The sequence below is a fragment of the Carya illinoinensis genome, chromosome 2 (genome assembly GCF_018687715.1).
Source record: "Carya illinoinensis cultivar Pawnee chromosome 2, C.illinoinensisPawnee_v1, whole genome shotgun sequence".
In the NCBI taxonomy this organism is placed as follows: Eukaryota; Viridiplantae; Streptophyta; class Magnoliopsida; order Fagales; family Juglandaceae; genus Carya; species Carya illinoinensis.
This window is the reverse complement of record NC_056753.1, coordinates 29,231,214-29,254,624: the sequence shown is the minus strand read 5'-3', so window position 1 is coordinate 29,254,624 and position 23,411 is coordinate 29,231,214. Positions and strand designations below refer to the sequence as shown.

At 35.1% G+C, this 23,411-nt stretch overlaps 2 protein-coding genes and 1 long non-coding RNA gene across 3 annotated transcripts; 1 reads left to right on the top strand and 2 right to left on the bottom strand.

Moving 5' to 3' along the window:
* Positions 1 to 8,841: 8,841 nt before the first annotated feature.
* LOC122300729 (auxin-responsive protein IAA4-like) lies at positions 8,842 to 10,457 on the bottom strand. The gene is made up of 4 exons (XM_043111591.1): positions 9,987 to 10,457; positions 9,679 to 9,881; positions 9,458 to 9,557; positions 8,842 to 9,370 (listed from the first exon to the last, which is right to left on the bottom strand). The coding sequence occupies exons 1-4, from the start codon at positions 10,193 to 10,195 to the stop codon at positions 9,295 to 9,297; spliced, it is 588 nt and encodes a 195-aa protein (XP_042967525.1). The 5' UTR covers positions 10,196 to 10,457; the 3' UTR covers positions 8,842 to 9,294.
* Positions 10,458 to 13,596: 3,139 nt separating this feature from the next.
* On the bottom strand, positions 13,597 to 15,706 carry LOC122300728. The gene is made up of 3 exons (XR_006240067.1): positions 15,224 to 15,706; positions 14,358 to 14,480; positions 13,597 to 14,009 (listed from the first exon to the last, which is right to left on the bottom strand). It is a non-coding gene; the product is annotated as an uncharacterized LOC122300728 (long non-coding RNA).
* A 4,734-nt stretch (positions 15,707 to 20,440) lies between these two features.
* Positions 20,441 to 22,321, top strand: LOC122300727 (auxin-responsive protein IAA7-like). Its single transcript, XM_043111590.1, has 5 exons — positions 20,441 to 20,835; positions 21,116 to 21,372; positions 21,680 to 21,818; positions 21,944 to 22,005; positions 22,094 to 22,321. The coding sequence occupies exons 1-5, from the start codon at positions 20,582 to 20,584 to the stop codon at positions 22,132 to 22,134; spliced, it is 753 nt and encodes a 250-aa protein (XP_042967524.1). The 5' UTR covers positions 20,441 to 20,581; the 3' UTR covers positions 22,135 to 22,321.
* Positions 22,322 to 23,411: the final 1,090 nt, after the last annotated feature.

Sequence of the window (23,411 nt, the reverse complement as noted above, 5' to 3'; positions counted from 1 at the left end):
AATATTCATGTGTACCGTAAAATGCTTTAAGATTGCCTCATTAAAACCTTGCGAAGGAAAACCCAGTGGGATAAAACCTTAGCGAAGGAAAAAGAGTACAATCAGCATAAGTCTTCAAGACGTTACTCCCCCTGAAAAGTGCATGATAAAAGGTCTTCAACTCTCCGCATTCCAATGTTCTGTACAATCTTCTTAAATGTTGCAGTTGGTAATGCTTTTGTGAATAAATCTGCCAGATTATCACTTGACCGTACCTTCTTGATATCAATTTCAACTTTCTTCTCATGAATTGCAATGATCTTCTTGTGTGTATCTGAAAGATAACTCGCATCTGTACATCCAACTAACTGTGGACTTGATCCATGTTGATAAAATAATCACAACTGGATCTTTCTGCTCATCACTACTCTTCTGGAGTTGTACTCTTCTGGAGTTCTTGTAAATAACACAGTTAGTGGAGAATTCATCAACATTAAACCGCTAACCTCATTTTTTAATAAAAACGGTGGCCAGCCTTTTAAGATCAAACAAGCACCGCGGATTTTCAACTCCTCTGTAGGTGTCAGGCGTGCTGTCAGGCATCGCAGCTGTCAGACGTGCTGTCAAGCGCCGCAGAGCTATAAAGCTATATTTCGTCTCTTTTCTCTTACTTCACGAGAGATGTTGTATCATAATTTTCTCTATAAAAGAGATATTTAGCTCATTTTCATTCACATCTCATCTTCTTCATTTTTTTGTAATCATACTGCATTTTTACTCTGCAATCTCTTTCTGCATTTTTACTCTGCAATGGCTCAGCGATCTTCTCATAGCCAATATATGAGGTACTCTGCACCTCGTTCATCAGCTGTTCCTGCCTCTACCACAGGTGCTATCATGCAATATAATGATCTGACTCGTAGGGCAGATAATGAAGCTATCTATGAGCTTGTGAGTCTCGGTACCCGATACTCATCATCCATTGTCGCATTTTCTCAGCGACTGCAATCCAGAACTTGTGGAGTTGACGATCTCCATGAGAATATTGCTATACTTCAGCGACTTCTTCTGGAGTCCAACATGAAGATAGAATCAATAAAGCAAGAGAATAGGAATTTAAAATCCTTGCTTAAGTCTTCTTTTCGATTGCCCACCGCTTTAGATAGGGATGCCATGCAGATTCTTGAAGAACAAGAGCATTTGAAGAATGAGGCAAAGTGCCTTAAATTTCTGTAATTCTTGTTTCAAGATAATAAAATAATATTTCACAAATATTCATATTTGTGTTTCTATCTTTTGGTAAATGTTCTGTGTGCTTTATTTCTTCTTTAATAATGCACATTTCATATCAAACACATAATATGAATCTGAAATACTAATTGTATTAAAAGATGGTATTTCATGACTAATAACATCATCCATCTTCCCCTTGAAGCCGCAATGGTTTCAGATTTATATTTCAAATATGTGCAGTTTTTATGAGCTCTTCTGGATCCTCAATGACATTTAAATCATATATATAAACTGCAATAATAGCTTGTTTTCATTTGCGTTTGGATTGCTTTAGATTATATAAGGATCTTTGAAACTTGATAGAATACATATTTCCAGATGTATTCATATTAGAAGCTTCAGACATTTCCTATCCTTCAGGGATTTTCATATATATATCATGATCCAATGATCCATATAAATATGCAGTTAATCATGCATATCCAAACTTTCGATAACTTTCAAGCTAATAAAAATCTTAATATGATTTAACCACTTTAAAATCATATCAATATTGTTTCATTTGTGTTTGGACTTCAAGTCCATATTTATCACATTTTACTTAGTGATATCAATTCTGCAGGAATTGAGAAACTGACTCGTGATTTATATATCACATTTTTATTTCCTTTCCATAAATACCTACTGACATTCAACAAGCATCACCTCTTTAGGTGTTTGGACTATAAGTCCCGATGCATCATATTTTACTAGTGAATCAATTCTGCAGGAATTGTTTCTTTCAAATATTGGCCAATATTTTACGTCGGTCTTCTTCGACGGTTCTTGATTCACTTTCTCCATTATTTCTGGTAATGTCAATTGCCGTCTCATATGGAAATACGTTGTCGACAACGATTTTATTTCTATCCATAATTTCTCCATTATTCGAGATCTCGTTATTTTCAGGTACCTGTCCCTCTTCAAGGGAAGACATTTTCATGAAAAACCTCTTCAGGAGGCACTCTTCAAGAGTTTATATAGGAGAATTTTATACAAAGAATTTGGATGGACTTTATTGCTTGTTTTGTGGGTATGACCTCTTCAGGAGCACCAAATTATTTGTGCCTTTCTCTTTTGAGATACTCTATCTTTTGTATCGATAAGTCTCACATGCCTTTATACATGTTTTTAGACTGCTGAATTTCTTAATTGTCCTACGGGGACTTCAATCCTCGCTGGGATTTTAGCAGTTAGAATATGAGACATTTTTATCTTATTGCATCCAAAATTTAATTATCATCTAAACTTCTGGTTCACATATGATAATCAAGATAATGTTGAATAATTTCATCTTATTTGCTTCAAGCAAATTTTTCTTTTCACTTCTGGTGGTAAGACTTTATAGTAAAAGAATCTTCTGGTTCTTTTATGGACGTCCATATGAAAATCATTCGACTTATCATAATTGATTTTGGATGATCAAGATAACCATGAAAAGATACAAATATTTTGAATCATATCATCTTTTGATACATCATAATATTTGATTCAATAATTTGTATAATATCATCTCAAAGAGAAAGCTTACAGCTTTTCCAATATGAGCTTCTGGCCCAAAAAGATATTCATTATCACGTCCAATCTCTTAGTTTCTTTGAATGAAACGCATCATTCTTTTTATTTCAGGGAATAGAATGATATAAATTCATTATCATTCACTTCAGGGAATGATATAGATCTAGTAAGACGTGATTAATGATTCTTATCAAAAACTCATTATTTTGCTCAGTCACTGAAATACCTGACACAAATTTAGAATATATTGTGAACGTTTGCATTTCATATTACTACTTCAGGAGCATACTCGATATTGCTACTTCAGGAGCACATTCGAGACGTTCATTCAAATATATATTCTTTCCACAATTTCAATTATGCAACTTCAGGTGCATAAATCATAATGAGTTTTTGGTACAAGTATCACTCATATGAGATACTCAATAAAATTATTGATTTAGGGCGATCCTTCAGGGATGCTCCATTTCCATTCTCAGATAAATTATATCATCAATAATTTATAACAAGTATAAAAGAATAAATAAAACTTTCATTACTACAAAACATTGCAGAATATAAAAATATTTTATAATAAGATAAAGGAAATACATTAATTAAAAATGAACACTTTCATGATCAACTCTATCACTAAAATCCTCAAAGAAATCAGAAATATCAAGACTTGTAATATCTTCTCCATTTATAGAATTTAAAGCATATGATGGTTCAACAAAATTTGTTTCAAATTTCTTTGTTTTTTCTTTTATAGAAGATTGGTATAAGTCAACCAAGTGCTTGGCTGTACGACAGGTACGAGCCCAATGTCCATTCATACCACATCTATGGCATCCATCTTCATCTTTCTTTAAAAATTTGTTTTGAGGACCTTTGCCCTTCTCTGAGTTGAACCACTTCTGGTGGTACGGTGTATATCTATTATTATCCCTTTTAGTGTGGTCACTTCTAGGACCTCCACTTCTATAGTTTTTCTTACCACGTCCACGTCCTCTTTTTCTTTGAAAAGATACACCATTCGCTTCTGGGAATGATGTAAATCTAATACCATTCACTTCAGGAAATGATATAGAACCAGTAGGACGTGACTGGTGATTTTTTAATAAAAGCTCATTATTTTGCTCAGCTAATAGAATACAAGATATAAGTTCAGAATATTTCTTGAACTTTCGCTCTCGATACTGCTGCTGCAGGAGCACATTCGAGGCATGAAAAGTAGTATATGTCTTCTCTAACAAGTCATCATCAGTGACTTTTTCACCACATAATTTCAATAGCGAGCTAATTTTAAAGAGTGCAGAGTTATACTCACTAATACTCTTGAAGTCTTGCAACCTCAGGTGCATCCAATCATGACGAGCTTTTGGGAGGATTACAGTTTTCTGGTGTTCATATCTCTCCCTTAAATCATTCCACAAAATAAGTGGATCTTTCACCATTAAATACTCAGTTTTTAATTCTTCATGAAGATGGTGCCGAAGGAAAATCATTGCCTTAGCACGGTCCTGCAGGGACCCTTGATTTCCTTCTTTAATTGTATCTCCCAGGTTCATCACATCCAGATGGATCTCAGCATCAAGGATCCAAGATAAATAATTTTTCCCAGAAATGTCAAGAGCAACGAATTCTAATTTTGTAAGATTTGACATTTTTTACATATATAAATCAAGAATATAAAAATATATTGAAAAACTTACTTGAAGTAGAGGACTATTAGCTTCAAGATTGTCAGAACTTTCGTGCTGATAATGTGTTATAAAACTATCGAAAGGAGAGAGAGAGAGAGAGAGAGAGAGAGAGAGAGAGAGAGAGATAGAACTCAGAGAAGTTATGAAACTTATAAATTTCTTAAAGAATTCAACGATATATATAGGCGTACAAAAGGAACTATGCCAGTTACTATGCAGTACTATGCTGACACTATGCACTGTGCGATGTCGGCCATTTACTATACCAGTTACTATGCAGTACTATGCTGGCACTATGCACACTGTGCGATGTCGGCCATTTACTATGCCAGTTACTATACAGTACTATGCTGGCACTATGCACTGTGCATTTGACTTTTAGCTCAAGGTGGTCATACAATTTTACAATGTTATTTTACAACAAAAACTACTATTGTTTATTCTAGATTTTTGCATCTTAATGCAGACCACGTCATATCTTTTGGGTAGCCATCTATTTTAAGGTTAGATATAGAAAGCCACTTAAAATGTAACACATCGATAGATATGTCGCAGTTGCTGATGTGGACTAAGTGGTATACTTTTAAGTGATCGTGCATTTAAACAATAAATATATAAAACCGGTTGAAATATTATAATATATAATTTAAAATACAGATATACTTTAGTTACAAAATAAATAACAATATTATCGACGTAAAAGATTTTGGTCGTCATGTTAAGTTTTAACTATATTGGAGGTTATGGTCAGTTTGGGTCCTTTACTCGGCCCTTAGCTTTTGAACAGCAATCATATGGGCCTGATCTAGGCCTCAAAGACCTCTGGACTCCAACTGTGCTGAGCCCATTCTTCACATGAAGCCCATTTTAACTCTACGCCCGTTTCCTTGCGCGATGAAGGGAATCACCATCTGAAATCTCCATGCCCTTAGCTTCTTCTCCTGTCCACAGGTGCCAATCTCTTGGATCAAAGCGAGTCTCGTTCACTTTGTACGATCACCTAGTCTTTAACATATATTTAATCGAGCCTGGCCGCGGTTAACTATGCTCGCGACATGTTCGTTGAAATTACGCAAACAAGCACCTTTTCCATGGACAGCCTTGATTCATGTGCATTCGGAATGCAGTAGTACTCTATATGCAGATTCTTTCCATCTGTATATCCAAACGGATGGTGTGCCAGTCCCGTGCCTGAGCTTCAGTATCCAATCTGTGTGACTATGAGTATGACTTTCAGGAGTAGTTTTACTGCAATAAAGCTAAAGCGGGTACAAATTACATGGATGATTGACAAAGAAAGTATATAAAAAGATAAAAAGAAAATGGGGATCTTAAGCAAAAAGCATTACCTGGAGTCTAATCCAAAAGATCTCCAATACGGGTGTTGTATAATTTATCCAGTGGTAACTCAATTGTTCATGTCTGTGACGAGGGCCCCGGGCCCTTTACTTTGTCAGACATCATCTCTGTCTGCAATCAGTTTTTGTCAGAGTACATGCCATCATAATTTGACGAGCGCCAATTTCTCTTCTATCTAGCTAGAGCTAACAGAACATGAGCATGGCATGATGGTCCGGAAAAGCCAAACCATTTCAAACAAAGAAACAAAAACTGAGTGCTGGCTTGTGCCAAGATATTTCCATTTCATCATTGTCCCCTAAACAGCAATATTAGGGTGGCTACTTTTTGAGCCACAATATTCTTGTGAGTCTGAAAATAAGAGAAAGAAATAGATCTGTATATGCTTAACCAAAAAAAATAACAAAACTATTTACAATTTTTCCTCGAATCATCTCAAGATAACTTGAGGTGATAAGATGTGGTTTCAGAAACGGGAAACCCAAGCATGAAAATCTCTAACTATCACAGTTTTATGACAGTTTCAAAACATGCACATTAATTGAAAACTTGTTCCCTTCAAGAATAGGACCAGTTTTCCAAAAAGCCCATAGGGGAATTCAGAAATAAATTGGGTTTCTTTGTTAGTCTTTAGAGGCTGCAACTGCATGCATGTTTATCCCATTTTAAGCTCAAAGGTACGTGAGGTAAACCGTAAGGCAATGCCATCTTATCTCATGACAAGTTATACTATTCCTCATCCAACGGATCCAATTCTAACACAAATTAAGGAACAGATCCAAGCGCGCATTGCCCGAGTTGCTTATACATGATGGCGCAGTTGATGCCAAGTGATGGTCAGTGCATGTATGTAATTGGTCAAATTAATATGGTCAGAAGCATGAGTATTTTTCATCATGTTTGATTTACAGGCATGATTCTCATCAGACATCTGAATATATAGCTTAAGAATCATTAACGAGTTGAACCAGCTCGGATTCGTGTCAGACTTTGTTTCTCCATTACCAGCTAGAAGACAAGAGGAAAGAAAAGAGAAGATAGTCTTGAGTCTTGACGTTAATTATTTAAAGAAAAAACAGATCGAACTTGCAAACCTGCTTTTAAGACTGCAGGATCGAATAGTTTATAAGCAAGGCCAAGATGTCGTCTCGTAATCCCCACCTCACCTAACTTATAATATTAATTTCATGATTGAAATCCAATGAACCTCTAGCATTTTCAATTACTTGGAAAAATGTAACCGGCAATCTTTTTTTTCTAAGTGGAAAACACTAAAGTCCTTATTTTAGACTAATCAGCCTTTTGCTCTATGGTTTGGGGCTCCCAACTAATCAGCCTTCATTAATAGAATATCATTTAGATCAAGTTTACGAAGTCCAAAAAATTTTCTCACTGCTCGATACGATTTTCCAAAGAAAAGTATTCAGTTAGGGTTTCATGCCACCCACCATGAAGTGAATAACATGTAAGGTGAGACAGATGATATTCTTTAATTATTAAAAAATCCTAAAAAGAATAGGACAACCAAACCATTACTGCTTTCCATATTTGTCTTTCACCAAACATATATGCATGTATATAATTTAGTACTGGAATAACAGTCCCTGCCCTAGCTTTGGGTGTTCTTTGCAAGTATATATACTATGGAATGGTGGAATGTACAGTACTTCAAATTCACTTCATTGGACTTTAGGATAAGTTGTTCCAAAATGATCGATCAAGTACTGCTAGTAACCTAACCTGAGTTCATGCCCTTCTCTCTCTCTCTCTCTCTCTGAGGGAAACATGCATAACGTGTCATGTGCAGTTGTTCTCTGATTTACAATTCTTAATAATTAGCATGATTTTCAAATTTTCTTGCCCGTTTGCATCATTTGTCATGTGCTGATGAAGAGTGGAAATCAAATATATTGATCGTTATTAATTAGTCAAATTCATATATATTGGCCGGCTGCGTTAATAGGATCGAGCTGGTGATCTAGCTTCTGATCCTTTCCTTTGGAAGAAAGAAATTATGCAGCATGCATGCCTGTTTCTGAACCTATTCTTGTTTTAATTTCACATGGTCATGATATCAGATCAAAAGGGACGTCACTTTTTTTTTGCTTTATAATAAGAAACTGAGTCGACCTTCATCAATATTTATTAATGTTTAATCAATATTACGGCCGGCGATCATCTAAACATGCAACGCCTCATACCATCACACACACACACACACACATCATAATATTACTAGCTAGTTGCTGATCATATTCCTACTGCATGCCACTGGTTGCAACCAATGTATACACTCAATTAAGGATTATTGTACAGATTCTGATCTCTACCATTGGAGGGGGAAAAAACACTATATGTTTCAACTACCATTAATGCCATTTTTGTTTTGCTTATCTTAGCTCCTTTAATTTAGTCGTGTTATATATACTCTGTACCTCAGACAATTAAATTCGTACAAGGCTGAGCTGCACTAGAATGATGAAGGGATTCGTATTATCAAACAATGAAGAAATTGCAATCTGCACTTTCCATAAAATCCAACCATTAAGACTATCTCATATTATTTATTTTTTATAAGAAGTGTCATATTCTATAAAAGTATTTCATAAAAACAAATTTACAGATGTAGCTTGATCATATGCGATACGTTAGATGATAATTAAATTCTTTTTAGTTTTTATTATAAAGTATTATATCAAATTATTTTTTGTGAGATTCATTTATATTTGGACAATATAATTTGGACAATAATGATATTTTTTGTATATATAGTTTGACTTGAGAGATAATGTGTGGAATTTTGAAATCTAATAAGGTGCAAAGTGAGTTTGATAGTACAAAGTGTATTTTTATTTTTTCATTTTTTGAAAATCAAAATCTCTGTTATTTAATAAAAATTCAGCCATTCTTCTATCCAGATATGTTGGTCATCATTTAAGATAGAACCTGCGAGGATAATAATTACTGGTATATATTTTTAACTTAGAAACTGATCTGCTATGGAAAGAGAGACAAAATGGAAACGATAGACATAAATTTCAGGTTCCATACCTGTATAGACATATATGGTATATAGCTTTGATATATATTTATATCAATATTATACAAAACCAAACTTGAATAAATAAACATGTCATTTGGTTTATACAACTCATGCCTGCCTTCGAAGCAATAACTTCTTCCATGCATGCACTTTTGCAGGCTTGATAGAATCAGTAGATCGAAGCCATTCAATAGCATCGAAGATCCTCAGACCTCCAGAGTCGACGTTGCTGCCAAATGTCAGGAAATAAATTGTAACTGCACCATGTTTCTCTGTCGACGTATGATTCCCGGTCGAATACTAGAGACTGTGAACAACGAGACCAAACTTCCAATCCAAAATTCTTCTCCGAGAACCCAAGCTAAGAGATTTACTCTTGATGACAGAGACATCAATTCTTCTCCTTCTCCTTTCGGGTTGCTTTTACTTGTGGGTATTTCATATACCACATCCCAAGCCTCTAGCCTCTGATCCTTTCATGATTCTCAGCCTTTTGCAGGATGACATAAACATACTGCAACAAGAGCAGGTAATTTCCGTAAGTACTACTGGGAAATAAAGAGCACAGAGAGGGAGGAAGAGAGAGAAAGAGAGAACTTACTCCCACGGTACATCTCCAACCAGCATCCAGTCACCATCTTTGTCTTCATATGTTGGAACATATTCCGATCCCTTGTACCCTTCCCTCTCCGAGTACTCACCTGAAAAAAGGTAAAACCAAGGTCAATTTCACCGTCAGAAACATCATAACACACACGGCAAAACAATATCAAAACATGATCAATAACAAAAGCTAGCAACACTAATCGATGTAGTTCTTACCGATGGTGAATTTAAACATGTTCTCCAAAGCCTGAAGGAGTTCTGGGTATCCCTTGTAGATTCTTAGGTCAATTTTTCTGAGGTAAGGGGCTCCATCCATGCTTACTTTCACGTAAATTCCAGCAGCCTCAGGCTCAGTTTTCTTCGGCTGCAGATTGTTTTTTCTGTATGATCGGATTGGTGGCCACCCCACTATCTGTGTCCTGTCATGAAACAAATATATATGAGTTGTTGGGGAGGAAGTCGATCGAGACTCAAACCTAGCTATGAAATTTATACATGGAAAAAAAGGAGTTATAAGTACTTACTTGGTAGAGGGGGCAGTTTCATTCCCTGCGTGTGGAGCATCAGTACAACCTTTTGATCCACACTTCTCGTTCGTGTCAGGCAATGGCCGCTTGTTGTTTCTAGCACTAAAAAGTGCTTGTTCTTCACTGTAATCTGTCCCCGGCAACCCTAATCTAAGCTCGGTTGCTTTGAGGTTAAGATCATTCTCATATGCCACCTTGCTTTCCATTTCCCCTTTAATCTTTGATCCAAAGATAACAACAAAGTTTTGATAAGCTCTTCTTGCTTCTTGATGAAATGGTGCACAAGTTCTGCCTTCTTCTGTGGTGTTTGTAATTTTTTTTTCTCTGGAGGCTGCTCAAGTTCTTGGAACCAAAAAAAAGTTGAAGGAAAGGTATGATAGGGTGGAGGTGGGAATGCAAGGTTGTATTTTATAGAATATCATAAACAAAGGCATTAAAGAGATGTGAAATGGCTCTGTGGTTCGCAGAAATGGATGAATTATGGACAAAGGCAAGCTAAGCTGTCGGTAGCAATGGCAGCACCTTTTAGGCGATTGTCGATGCAAAAGGGGGACAAGGGTGGGACAAACTCAGCCGCCCATATGGAAGTCGAGGGAATTCAGGGGGACGGTCAAGATGCTTTTTGGGTGGTTGTGGGAGGAAAATCAGGAACGTTGGTTTGAAGGAGAGGAGCAGTCCCATGTGAAAGGGGTCCACATGTATGTTTGCTATGTCCACACAAACTTTCGCAGTGTTTTGAATTTGGTTAATGGAGGGAGAGCCGTGAGGTACATGACATGTGGGATGGCATGTGTAGTACCGCATGGTCAGCCCTGACATGAAACTTTTTATATTTATTCTTCTTCTCCTCTCTTTTTTTTTTTATTTTTTATTTTTTATTTTTTATTTTTATTTTAATTGTTATTATTATTATTATTATTATTAGTATTTTCCAGCAAATGATAATTTGGATATTGGGTCTGGCTCGATTATAATTTGGTTTGAAGATTTTTCAACCAAACATGAGCATAAAATTTGAGTTCAATTGCGAATTAATTACTTGAGATCATCGGCTTGATCAGTGGCGGAACCACATTTTCCTTAAAACAAACTTTATCAAAATATAAATTACTCTCCTATATTTTATATATTATTCTATTAATATAGAAAATGGCTCCTCAAAAAATTTTAAAATTTTCATATAATTTTTAAAATTTTAATATACCTACAAATGCATGTATCTCTCCAATTTTTTATATAGTCCCAATATATTTTTGTTTCATTTATATATATTATCTATTTTTAAAGATGTGAATTCTCCAAAATTAAAATTAAAACTAAATTTAAGAGAAATAATATAGTTATTAATATAGATCTCAAAGTTTTTTGTTATATAATGTTAGATTTCTTAATATAGAATCTAAAGTGAAAATACAATAAAGATTATTTAAAGTCAACATCTATAAGAAAACTAGTTTGTAGTTATATAGTTATGATTTTTTAATTTCTTTTTTATTTACATAAGAGAAATGATGTTTGTAATCCTAAGATAAAAAATAGTTTGTAGTTATATAATTATAATTTTTCAATCTCTTTTTTATTTATATAAGAGAAATAATGTTTGCAATCCTAGGATATGCAAGTCTCACCCACTTCCTTTGAAAATAAAAGTAAATCTAGGACTTATATAAAAAAATTATTTTTTAATGATAGACTCCACTCTTTTTTTCTTCAAATAAAATGCATAGAGTTTGCATATTTTAAGACTGTATCTAACATTATTATTTATATAAATGTGTCACATATATATTATAAAAGTTGGCCCCGCTCGATATAATTGCTGGTTTCGCCACTGGACTTGACCATATATATATATAACAACAATGCTACTCATCATCTCAATTATCATCAGTTTCTCATCATCTTATAATATGGTATTAGATGATTAGAGACTATTTATTATATTTCACTTGTAAACTTATCATCTGATATCATATCATAAGATGATGAGAATATGGATGAATAGATTTTTCTATATATAAAATGTAATCATTAACATCTTAGTAATTAAACATCCAAGTTGCCATGGGGGCATGCAATTGGCAGACTAATTTTAATCAACTATCTGAAAAATGAATCCCAGTACTCCCTAGCTGTTCAGTCTACTAGTGATCTTGTGTTTAGGATGCGGATCAAGTTAACTGATCTACCGATTTTGGTTGGGACACCATGCCCCAAAATTGTATGTTTGTATTCTTTGACCATCAATATTTCTACCAAACACATCTTAACGTGTCATATTTTTGAAGTTAGGACCCCACCCTAAAGTTTGCATGTGGTGTGCGATTAAGATCTTATTTTCAAGAAAAATGATAAAGATATCATATGAATTTTACTACTATAGTCTTAAAAATTAACTAAGGTTTGTTTGGATACAAAAAGTTATTTATCTCATTGTTACAATTTTTTTTAAATTTTCGTATAAAATATAATAAGCAATTCAACTTTTTCAAATCTCAAAATAATTATAATATTAAAAAAATAATATTTTATTTAATTTTTAATTTTTATCTTAACTCACTGTTACCTAAGTTGACATCTTATATAAATGTGTTACTTCTGAGTAATGCTAGAGACGCCACAAATCCTTTCACATGCTTTACATGTTGATGTTTCCCAAATCTATAACTATACTAAAAAATGCCACCAATCACATGAATTGTCAACTCAACTTACAATTTATAAGAAAACTTGTCTTTTAGCATTTGTTTTTTCCTTTGATCTTAACTTTGAATTCATGACACTTCAGTGTGTGAAAATTAGTAGTAAAATTTGTATTATTTCTAGTATTATTATTCGTTACTCCAATATCATATAGTTCAGGTATGTTCACTTTTCAATCACTTTCCAACTTTAATTTAAAAGCGTAGTAGATTTACTTTGTTATGTGGAATCCAATTGTTCAGTACGATTGCTGGCCGGGTATAACCATTGGTGGCTGAGCTGAAAATTGTCATTATTGCTTCTGCCACGTAGTGATAGTAACATTGATGATATCCACAAAGTTAGCTGGAATTTGTGGCATATGACCAATGAACATGACATTGTACGTTTTGAGCTTGTACTTGTGGTGCCTGAGCTAAACAGCTTGGCACTTGCTCGGTCCAAAACTACTCGAAGGACAGGCAGAATCATATCTTGCAGATTTTGATCCACAAGAAATTCCAGGCTGGATGTGATTTGACACTTCACTGTTGCCGATGCAACCTAGTCGGCAAGCTTTTGACCAACTACCTGTGGCGTGGATTATTTGGCATTGCATGCAGGTAAATCTCTACTAATGTTTGGTGCTTTATTTTTATAGCTTTGTTACATACAGTCCTCAGATGTCATTAATGTACAGTCAATTGTACAGAATGAATAAAAAAAAATTATAAATTTTTTTTTTTATATTCAAGAGGACTTACATGAATTATAAAAAGTTATAAAAATAATTTTTTTTTTTTCATGTAGGTCCTGTATTAATTTTTTTTTACAGCCGACTGCACACCGACTGCATCTGCCGACTGCAAAAAGTATTTCTCTTTTTATAAAATGTCTTTACAGCGGTTTATGAATCATGAGAACAAGTAAAGGTGATGGTGATGATTGATAAACTTAAGAAATCTATGTGTTTGTTCACATTGTCTGGGTTTTCAACCAATACTCAAAGGCAGAACATGGTTTTGGAAATATTCAACGACAGTGTACATCTGTTCTGTAATCTGTAAAAACCTTGCCCACAGTTTGCATTTTGGATACTACCAAATGCTATCTAGTAATCTCAGGGGCAGTGCCAGAAACATGATGCAAAGCTTTCAATATATGTTGTTTGACAACTTTTGTTGTGTACTCTTGTGCCTACTACCACAGACATGGCGCCCCCTGTACAGGATGTTAAAGCTTGGAGTGTTTGATTAATTTGGCTCCATTAGCAGTCGGTGCTGATACCTTTTGGTTTAGCTAACTGCTGCTTTTTAGGAGAACTCTTTCCACTTAATCCTTAAAAGAAATGGGAAAAACAAAGTTGTAAACAACTTTAAATAAAAAAATTTACTGACATTAAGATGCCGGTTTTAGAGCTTCAAGCTAGTCCTAGGAATAGTACAAGTGGAGCTTTAAGAACATGAAGAATTTTCTTTGCTGTAGGTACAAAAAAGAGACTTTAACATATACCACCAAGTTAGCTTTTGGCAGGGGAGGGTTAAGCGGTCAAAAAATTAGTAGGGACACAATTAGTACACAACAACATAATAAAACATTATATTTTTTTTGTGTTGATTATTGCTTTGACTTTTGTGCATAGAAATTAAAAAAAAAAAATTATTATTTTTGGAGCTGTAACAGTACCTGTTCTAGAGGGCAGTCACCTTTTGTTGCATTAAATCCGTGGGTATCCCTCTGATTAGCTCCCCATTTTCTGTGTCATACCTGGCCAGGACCACTTTCTGCAGAAAAGGGTGTCCACTATTTCTGCAGAAATGTGCACCACCATCAATGAAATGCTATGATATGGGACCAATCACATGTTTCAAGGGGAAACCCCACCTTAAACACCGGCCACCCACTGGCCCCTACATCTCTTGTGGTATAGAAATATCTCAATAAAACTAGCAAATGATAATAGAGCGGATATAGAAATGTTGATGAGATATTTGGGATGAGCTTTGTGGGGTTATTTCGAAAACCATATTTGTCAGCCTATTCAAAGCTAGGACAAATACATATACCAGAATGTCACTCCTGCTATAAATACAAGAAGATTTGGAGTTGTATCTAGCTTTCATTTGACAGTGAAATTAAGAAAAAATATATCAACCCAACATCATATTGGTGTTTTGTAATCCGTATAATATGGATGTTCATCCGATTGTTTCAAAAATCTGCAAGGGTTTTCAAGAAACAGAAACTTAGATGACTCGATATTCAGAAAATTTAAAATCCATTTTTTACTGTTTCATAGACTCTCCTTAATTAAACCAAACAATGAAGTATATGGAAAAACGCCAGGGAATGAAAAAAAATCAAAATCGGTCCCTTAATGATCAGGTCTCTTCAAGTTGGAGCAGAGGAAGCGTGTAATGAAAACGCGTGAAAGGGACGTTCCAGACAGGAATAATATCAAATACTTGATGCGTGTAGTGTGTGTGTGAGTTGGTGACACCCACATACGAAAGGTACTTTTGGACCCCATTGCTACGATGTATAATGTTTACCTGCGGGCTGCGTGTCCTTTAGACTTCCTACTCAGTATCATCAAGGGAGTCGGTCATCTGTTGGTGTAAAAACCCTAGAGCCACGTCTCTGCTGCGAGAACCATTCGTGGGCATGACCCTTAGGAACCTGAAAAACGTGGAACACCATCAATGATCGTGTACCCATGTGTCTGTCCCAGATGAAAGATTTTTGCACTGGATCTTTTAACCTAGTCCATTTCTCCCACAAAAATAGCCAAAAACACCTGTTATTTCTCATTCCAAATGCGTGCATGTAAAAGCTATAATTGTCATTTCAATGTTAGGTCTGACGTATATGTTTAAATCAAGAAACTTTTTGACTCTTTAATGTTTGCATAAACGGCTCTAGGTTTCTTTGAGGGACAAGTGTGGGGAAAAAATCAGGGAAAACAAGAACTTTTTGATCCAGGAAAACGAATCAAAGCATGAGACCGAACAGGTTCGCACTATCCAGACAGAGAGACCGATTGTCTGGTTTTCAAAATGATGCAGGGAATTCGACTTGGACCAAAATGTGTTGTTAGAACCGTAGAGAAGAAACAGATGGGCTTGGGAAGTTCTTTGCAGAATTGGACCAAATACACAGAACTGGGCTATCGAAGCCTACAACAATTTTTGCACTCAAATTAAATTTAAAAAAGTTTTTTTTCTTTTCTTTTTCTTGACATGGTTCCAATAAGATTATTGTTAAGGTCATGTTTCCATTTTTTTTTTTTTAAGCTATTGTTAAGGTCATGTTTCACACGTCAAACATAATAGCTCGAAGGAGAAAAATTCCCTTAAAATTAAAAAAAAATAATAATAATAAAAAATAAATAAAAAGAACTTCAGTTGGGTGTCAAATAATCCCTATTTGGGTCAGGTGTTTTTGCAGTAGGGACCTTATAATAAAATTGTGATCAGTTGTCACCATTTAGATGCCTTTTTCTTTTCTCTTTTTGAAAACAAATCAAGGACAAAATGGCAGCTAGTGGTATGCATATACGATATGGGAAACAACTTCCCCTAAAGTCTGTTTCCAACTTTTCTTTTGGTGGGAATAACGAGATCTTTTGGGTTGAGATAATCGCATAGATTGCACTGCTGCTCTACTAATTTCTCCCATCCTTTTCAGTTTCTTTCCTTCAACCATGTTTCAAAGTTTCACTTTCTGTACGTTGCACCTCTTAATAATTTTCTTTATCATGAAATGGTCCCCTCCCTAGCCTTCCCCATGATTATTGTCCACCTAACTTTGATATCATAGTAGGAAGAAAAGAAGAAAAGAAAGGTAATTTTATTTCTTTTGGGATCATAAGTTGATTGATCTAATCTCTTTCTAAAAAGCATGTTGATTCTTTTGCCACCCACTAGGCCGCTGAAAGATCTGGTATCCTCTTCGATTTCAGTAAACAGATCATGTACTAATTCATCTGTTGTGGTGTATATATATTATATATATGAAATAACTTCATCATGGATCATGACTTACAAAATCAAAGTTAGTTGACTTAAAATATATATATATGGGTAAGTTAGAGGAATATATTGATATTGGACGTACAAAGAGGCAACTATGGTCAGCTATATTTTTAACTAGACATCCCATGCTGAGAGTGCCTGGTCAGCCCCCACCATGGTATTTAATGTCCCAAGTTCTACCAGCATTTGGAATATAGTCATTGTGGGGAGGATTCTCCCACAGTTCTTTTTGTAGGACCAAGATAATAAACTAGACAATTTGTTCTGATAATTGTGGATTAATTGATCCAGGGTTATTGTTAATTTCGATATATCTCCTTAATTTGCAGAAGTTTCAAATGGAATCAATACTTGATGATCTGGATCTGCACCAATATTGCTATGGCAGAGATCAGAACTAGAAGAGACAAAAACAGAAGAGAGAGTACTACGTACTAGTCTAGCTAATTAAGCACCCTGAAAGTGAGTGTCACAGACGCCAACTACTCCCATTTATGGTAATTAACTCTGTGCGGCCATCTGCATCTAAAACTTGCAGGAAAGAAAGAAAGAAAGGGACAGAGATTTTGATTTGTAGAATCCGAGCTGGAGTGGCCACTACAAGAATACAGGTTTTTACCAGCGATGAGATCAACTGCTTGTTTATATTAATAAAAGCTCAAAAATCATTGTTATAGACCATGAAACTGTTGTGCAAATCGTTAGCGGGCGCAGTACGCGTACTCTAGATCGAGTTGTGTTAAAACACAGCATGAAAGTAGCTGGTCAAAAGATTACCAAGGGACCAGCTGGATCGACCTGGTATTTATTTTGGCCCTATCATTATAATTATTAGGGGTCATGCATTACTCTTTACTTTAGGACCACCTCAAAAATCTGAATCCTTCGAACGTAAGTCACTACTGCATTGTAAAAGTTATCTGGAGTACTACTGGGAGTCGATTTCTATATATATATATATATATATATACTAGATAATTAGGAGCTAAGTTTTTGGGATTTCAAAGCCAAAACAAAGAGAAGTACAAATGGTTTCTTGTATTCTTACATGATTTTGACTCGACCAAGTTGAAAAGATGAGAAGGGCACCAGGGAAAATCCTAATTTGGACACTCTCTCTCTCTCTCTCTCTCTCTCTCTCTCTCTCTCTCTCTCTCTCTCTCTCTCTCTCTCTCTCTCTCTCTCTCTCTCTCTCTCTCTCTCTCTATAATGCATGTATAATGTGCTTGGGACTTGGAAGTGTATCAGACCATGGGATCATTATCCTAGATTCATGCCGTACGATAGAAAGAAAACAAACCAGAATGGGGTTGGGGAGGACGTTGACAGGGCAAGGGCACAGCAAGGTTTAGGGCTGTTTCCTTCTCTTTAGGATGTGACTTGTCTCTAAGTCACCACCATGCCCTAAAAGCTTTAAAATGAATGATATTTGAGAACAACCGTTGATTGAAGTCATGTGTCTTGCAGGGGGTTTTGTGACACCATAGATGTGCTTATCCAAAACACATGTATGCCAATTACTAGCCTGCAGTGAGCCAAAGTGATGATTCAGTCGTCGCTTCATTCTTGCTGTAAAAAATGATTAACCATGGACAAAATATCTATCCATTTGTGCAAGGGAAAGCTTAATTAATGGAAAGAGACCAACGTACATATATCCTGTAAAACTAACCTTAAACTTCAAACCAGATCAAAGCCCTAATCCGTAAGAAAAATGAAGCGAACTTTCTGTCTGCACTTCTCACGTCAAAAACAGTGCCAAGATTTTTCAGTAAGAAAAAGGAGTTATACATACAGAATATTTGTTGAATTTTCATTGATCGTGGATCAATCAGACCTCAACCAGAAAGTAATTAATTGGTACTTGTTCATTAATTAATAATGATTCTAATTAATCATGATGTTATGTGCTTATATTCGTTGCTAATTATTTAGAAATATATAATAATAGAGTAGCCCTAACATGATACAAATCATTCATCCATGTGCATATATATTTGGAAGGTTCCTAAAAAGAATATATTAACGTAAACTATCTACATTTTTACGTTTATAATGACAGGATGATGCATGGGTTGGAGATATATATATGCCATTGCTAGCTAGCTTCTGATGCCAACCCCCAACGTACCCAATAAATGATGGAAAAGGAAACGAGCGGCAGAAAGGAACATGGTGGCATGCATGCATGCTGCAGAAAATCTATTTTTGTGATTTGCTAAATTTTTGTGGTACCATATATCTCTGAAGAAGTAGATCGATGGATCGGAGGTGTTTAATTTTTAAAAGGACATGAAACTGATGGGAGAATGACCCTCGAACAATAATATTATTGGGGAATATTCTTGATCTACGACATTGCTCACATACACCCAACTTGCAGCTGCCTGCAAGTTTGAAGATAATTTATAACCTGAATATTTGGGAAAATATTTCCTTTAGTTATCTTTTGAGGCAAAAACTTGATTCCCACTTGAAGCTCTCTATTAAATATCGTCCTGGCTTGATAATTAAATTGATTCCACATACCCTTGTTGGAATGGGCAGGTGAGGATGATTTTATGCATACAAATTTGATAGAATTCATTTAATGTTAAATATGAGATATTTTAACTCCAATGTAAAATAAACGTGACTTGTTCGCCTGTCTTCCAATTTCATTTAAGTAATGCTACTTATCGATCATCCTTTTTACTATAATTATCATCTCGCCATTCCATAATAATGTTGTATTATATGATTAGAGACTATTTATTATATTTCACTCGTGAGCCTATTATTTAAAGTCACATCAAGAGATGTTGAGAGAAGTATAATGAAAATAATGATAAGTAGATTTTTCCATCTCAATTTTGTAGGTTTTACCATCAATGAACTAGGCATTTGAACCGTCTCAACAATTGACCTTTGCGTGTGATCTCAGCTTATGATCATGAGGAATGCTATATACAATCGGGAAGTGCAAATGCCGTGTAATTATTTTGAAAAAAAGTGAAGTTTACTATTAAAAAATTAATTTTTTTTTTTATGTACGTGGGTCTCATATTTATTCAATTTTTTTAAAGTGATTACGCGGCGTTCACGCACTCACAACTGCAATTACTATCATTTCTCTATGAAATGATGCCAGTTTTATTAAATTTATAGAACTTCTTTAATTTGTTTTTTCTTTATAATCCGAGGTCAATAAAACTACTCTCCATGACTTACATCACGATGATCTAAATCTTTCATGAAATTTTCTTGTTTTCGTGGCAATTAAGTTACAACTATCCTGACACAAAGTATGATGATCAGTAGTTAGTTAATTAATCACATGCAGCAGGTTTGAAGCAGGGTCAGAAAATGAAAATTTTTCGATCTCTAGCTAGCTAGACATGAAGCATCTCCATCTCCAACACACTTTTTTTTTTACCAATTAAGAGACAAGTACTGCTACATTCATGATATCAAGCTGGACGTATGGGTAGACAATATACTTACCCCATAATTTCACATATCCCACAGTCATGCACGTTACAGTTGATCACTGCTAGCTAGGTGTTGTACGTATTTTGACATAATTTGGGCAAAATCATTAGGATCATCAAACTCGGTTAACCCTTCCAAGATCAACGTCCCAGGTGTCTCCTCGTGGCAACGTGCCACAGGAACAAGCTCGACATGACGTACACATGCAGCCACACGCACAAACTTCCAGGCAGTTATATTATTTGAGGGGAGGGGAGGGGGGTCTCCCTTTAGCTAAGCAACACAATAATAGACGAAGGAAGCAGACACAAGCAAATTAAGGGAAACGTCAAACTTTCACCAACAAAACCAGATATAGATAGAGGAAGCAAAACCCTTTAAACTTTCTGAAGCATTCTTGTCCACATGGAAGTTTGCAGGAAAATGGTGAACATGCTGGGCGCTGAGCGTGATTTGAACTTCAAGGAGACTGAGCTGTGTCTGGGATTGCCTGGGAGCGAGCCTGAGGTTATTATAAAAGCTACCGGAAAAAGAGGTTTCTTGGAGACTGTTGATCTGAAACTTAACCTTCAGTCTAAGGAAGAGAGCATGTTGACGAATGCTTCAAAGGAAAAGAACCTCCTTACTTCCACCAAGGATCCGGCTAAGCCACTGGCCAAGTAAGCTAATTATTCTTAGATTCTTCAATTTTCTAGGAAAAGCCATTTTTAGAATTTTAAGTTGTATATTATATAGGTCATATATATATTTATTTCTAACGTTTCCAATGAATGAAAAAATTTGCTGACTTTTTATGGCCTAGAGTTTCAACTTTTAACACATTTTCCTTCCTTGCCGGTAGAAAAAGATTTAGTAAATCCATATACATTAGGGTTTGATAATTATACAGTTTTGTTAAAAATGGAGATAAATAATACGGGGAAAGATGGAATATTTCAGGGCACAAGTTGTGGGATGGCCACCAGTGCGATCGTACAGGAAGAACATGATGGCTCAAAACAATAACAACAATAATAATAAAAGTGAGCTGGAGAGAGATCAGAAGGCTGGAGGCAGCAGCAGTAGTGCTGCAGCCGCCTTGGTGAAGGTTTGCATGGACGGCGCTCCATATCTTCGTAAAGTGGACTTGAAAATGTACAAGAGTTACCAAGAACTTTCTGATGCCTTGGCCAAGATGTTCAGTTCCTTCACCATGGGTAAGTAGTCTACATTAATATATAATGGATCTATATATATATATATATATATTTACACACACACACACTGCAAGTAATTAAGGGGAAAAAGAAGATTGCTGGTACTGTTTAAGAAATTATTTTCCAGTCTCATGATGCAATTTATAAACTAGAATTAGAAACAAGATCAGATCCAGGAATTCAACTTGTATTTAGATTTTATTCATGGCGACAAGAACACATGATAATTCTTGCAAATAGCAAATATATATATATATATAAAGATATAGAGTTATATATTAATTTTTGGTTTTTTTTTAATCGATAGATGGCAATTATGGGGCCCAAGGAATGATTGACTTCATGAACGAGAGCAAGTTAATGGATCTACTGAACAGCTCCGAGTATGTGCCAACCTATGAAGATAAGGATGGCGACTGGATGCTCGTGGGCGATGTTCCATGGCAGTAAGTAGTACTAGTACTTCACCCCTGTCCTATTTTCTTTTTCTTTTTTTAAAAAAAGTGACAATATATAAATATATATATATATATATATATCTAACCTGGCCTGGTACTGTAAATATATATAGGATGTTTGTTGATTCATGCAAGCGGCTGCGCATAATGAAAGGATCAGAGGCTATTGGGCTTGGTATGCATCTTCTAATTATATTCCATATATATATATATATATATACGTGCTGCTATAACTAATGTACCGACTTGATCGATCCATGCAGCACCCAGAGCCATGGAGAAGTACTGCAAGAACCATAGCTAAACTACGTGTCTTGGTCTGCTGGCTAGCTAGCTTTCCCCAAAGTGTTCTTTGGTTTTGATTGTCTGTAATTGTTATTTGATATTTGGTCGGTATATAGATATCATGAAAATTAAGAATCTGGATCGAGCTTTGTAATAGACAATATTAATATTTAAGAAGCATGAATAAACTAATTAATTAGCCCCCACCCGGCGCCTATTGTCTGCCATGTTTATTTCTCTATTAATTAAATTAATGCTCTGTTCGTGTTCTGTGTTTTATTCCTTCAAATTTATAAATGGTACCGTTAATTTCCTCTGAAGATTCTTCATATAATATATACCATGCATGATCATTTTCCTAATTTCCAATATTTAATTTATTTCAAGTTATTATTTTTATTTATTTTTTTATGTGAGGAAGTAGTCATTAAAATTCGGTAGGGAACAAGAGCATGTGCATGTTGATGGGGCTTTCGTTTATGGCCATTAGTTTATGGAATTTGTTTACTGCTTTGGGACATCCATTCCTATTTATTATTATTGAATGTAGACTTGTGGAATTCTTTAGGGTTGGATAAAGGACGCACTTGCATGTTCATATTATATATATATATATAGAGAGAGAGAGAGAGAGAGAGAGAGAGAGAGAGAGAGAGAGAGAGAGAGAGAGGATCATGATTGGATTTTCTTGGTCGAATACAGTGGCATTTTCCTTTTGCGAAATGCACTGCTTCTACATTTTCTTATCTACACCGTTGTTTATGAATTCAATTTAAAATAAAAAAAATAAATTATAAAATTATATACATATATATATATATATATATATATATAAAAAGAAGAAGAAAAAGAAGAAATATACGCAAAACTAGAGATGGTTTCTTCTCCAATCCGTGGAGTCTTTTTTCCCCTTAAATTCAAAGATGGAAAATGATTTGTTGGATCTGGCATTTATGAGAGAGTCTGATCTTGTGGTTGCTTTTAATGGAAACAGTTGTTTTTGACGGTGATTGATTGCCCAAGGCAACAAAATGTCTCTTTAACAACATTCCTTATATCCAATAATTGAAGTTGTGAAGTGAGACAAGACACAGAATTTTGTAAAGCACGGTAAAATAATTTGTGAATTGAAATGGAATTTTTTTTTTTTTTTTATGACCTTGGGTATCCGGGCCAGCTTACGTGCACCTCGACTAATCTCAAGGAACCCTGAAGTTAACGACTAGGTAAATCCTCCAGTGGCCCTGATGAGACTCGAACTAGTGATCATTGGAGAGCAAACCCAAAGCTTAACCA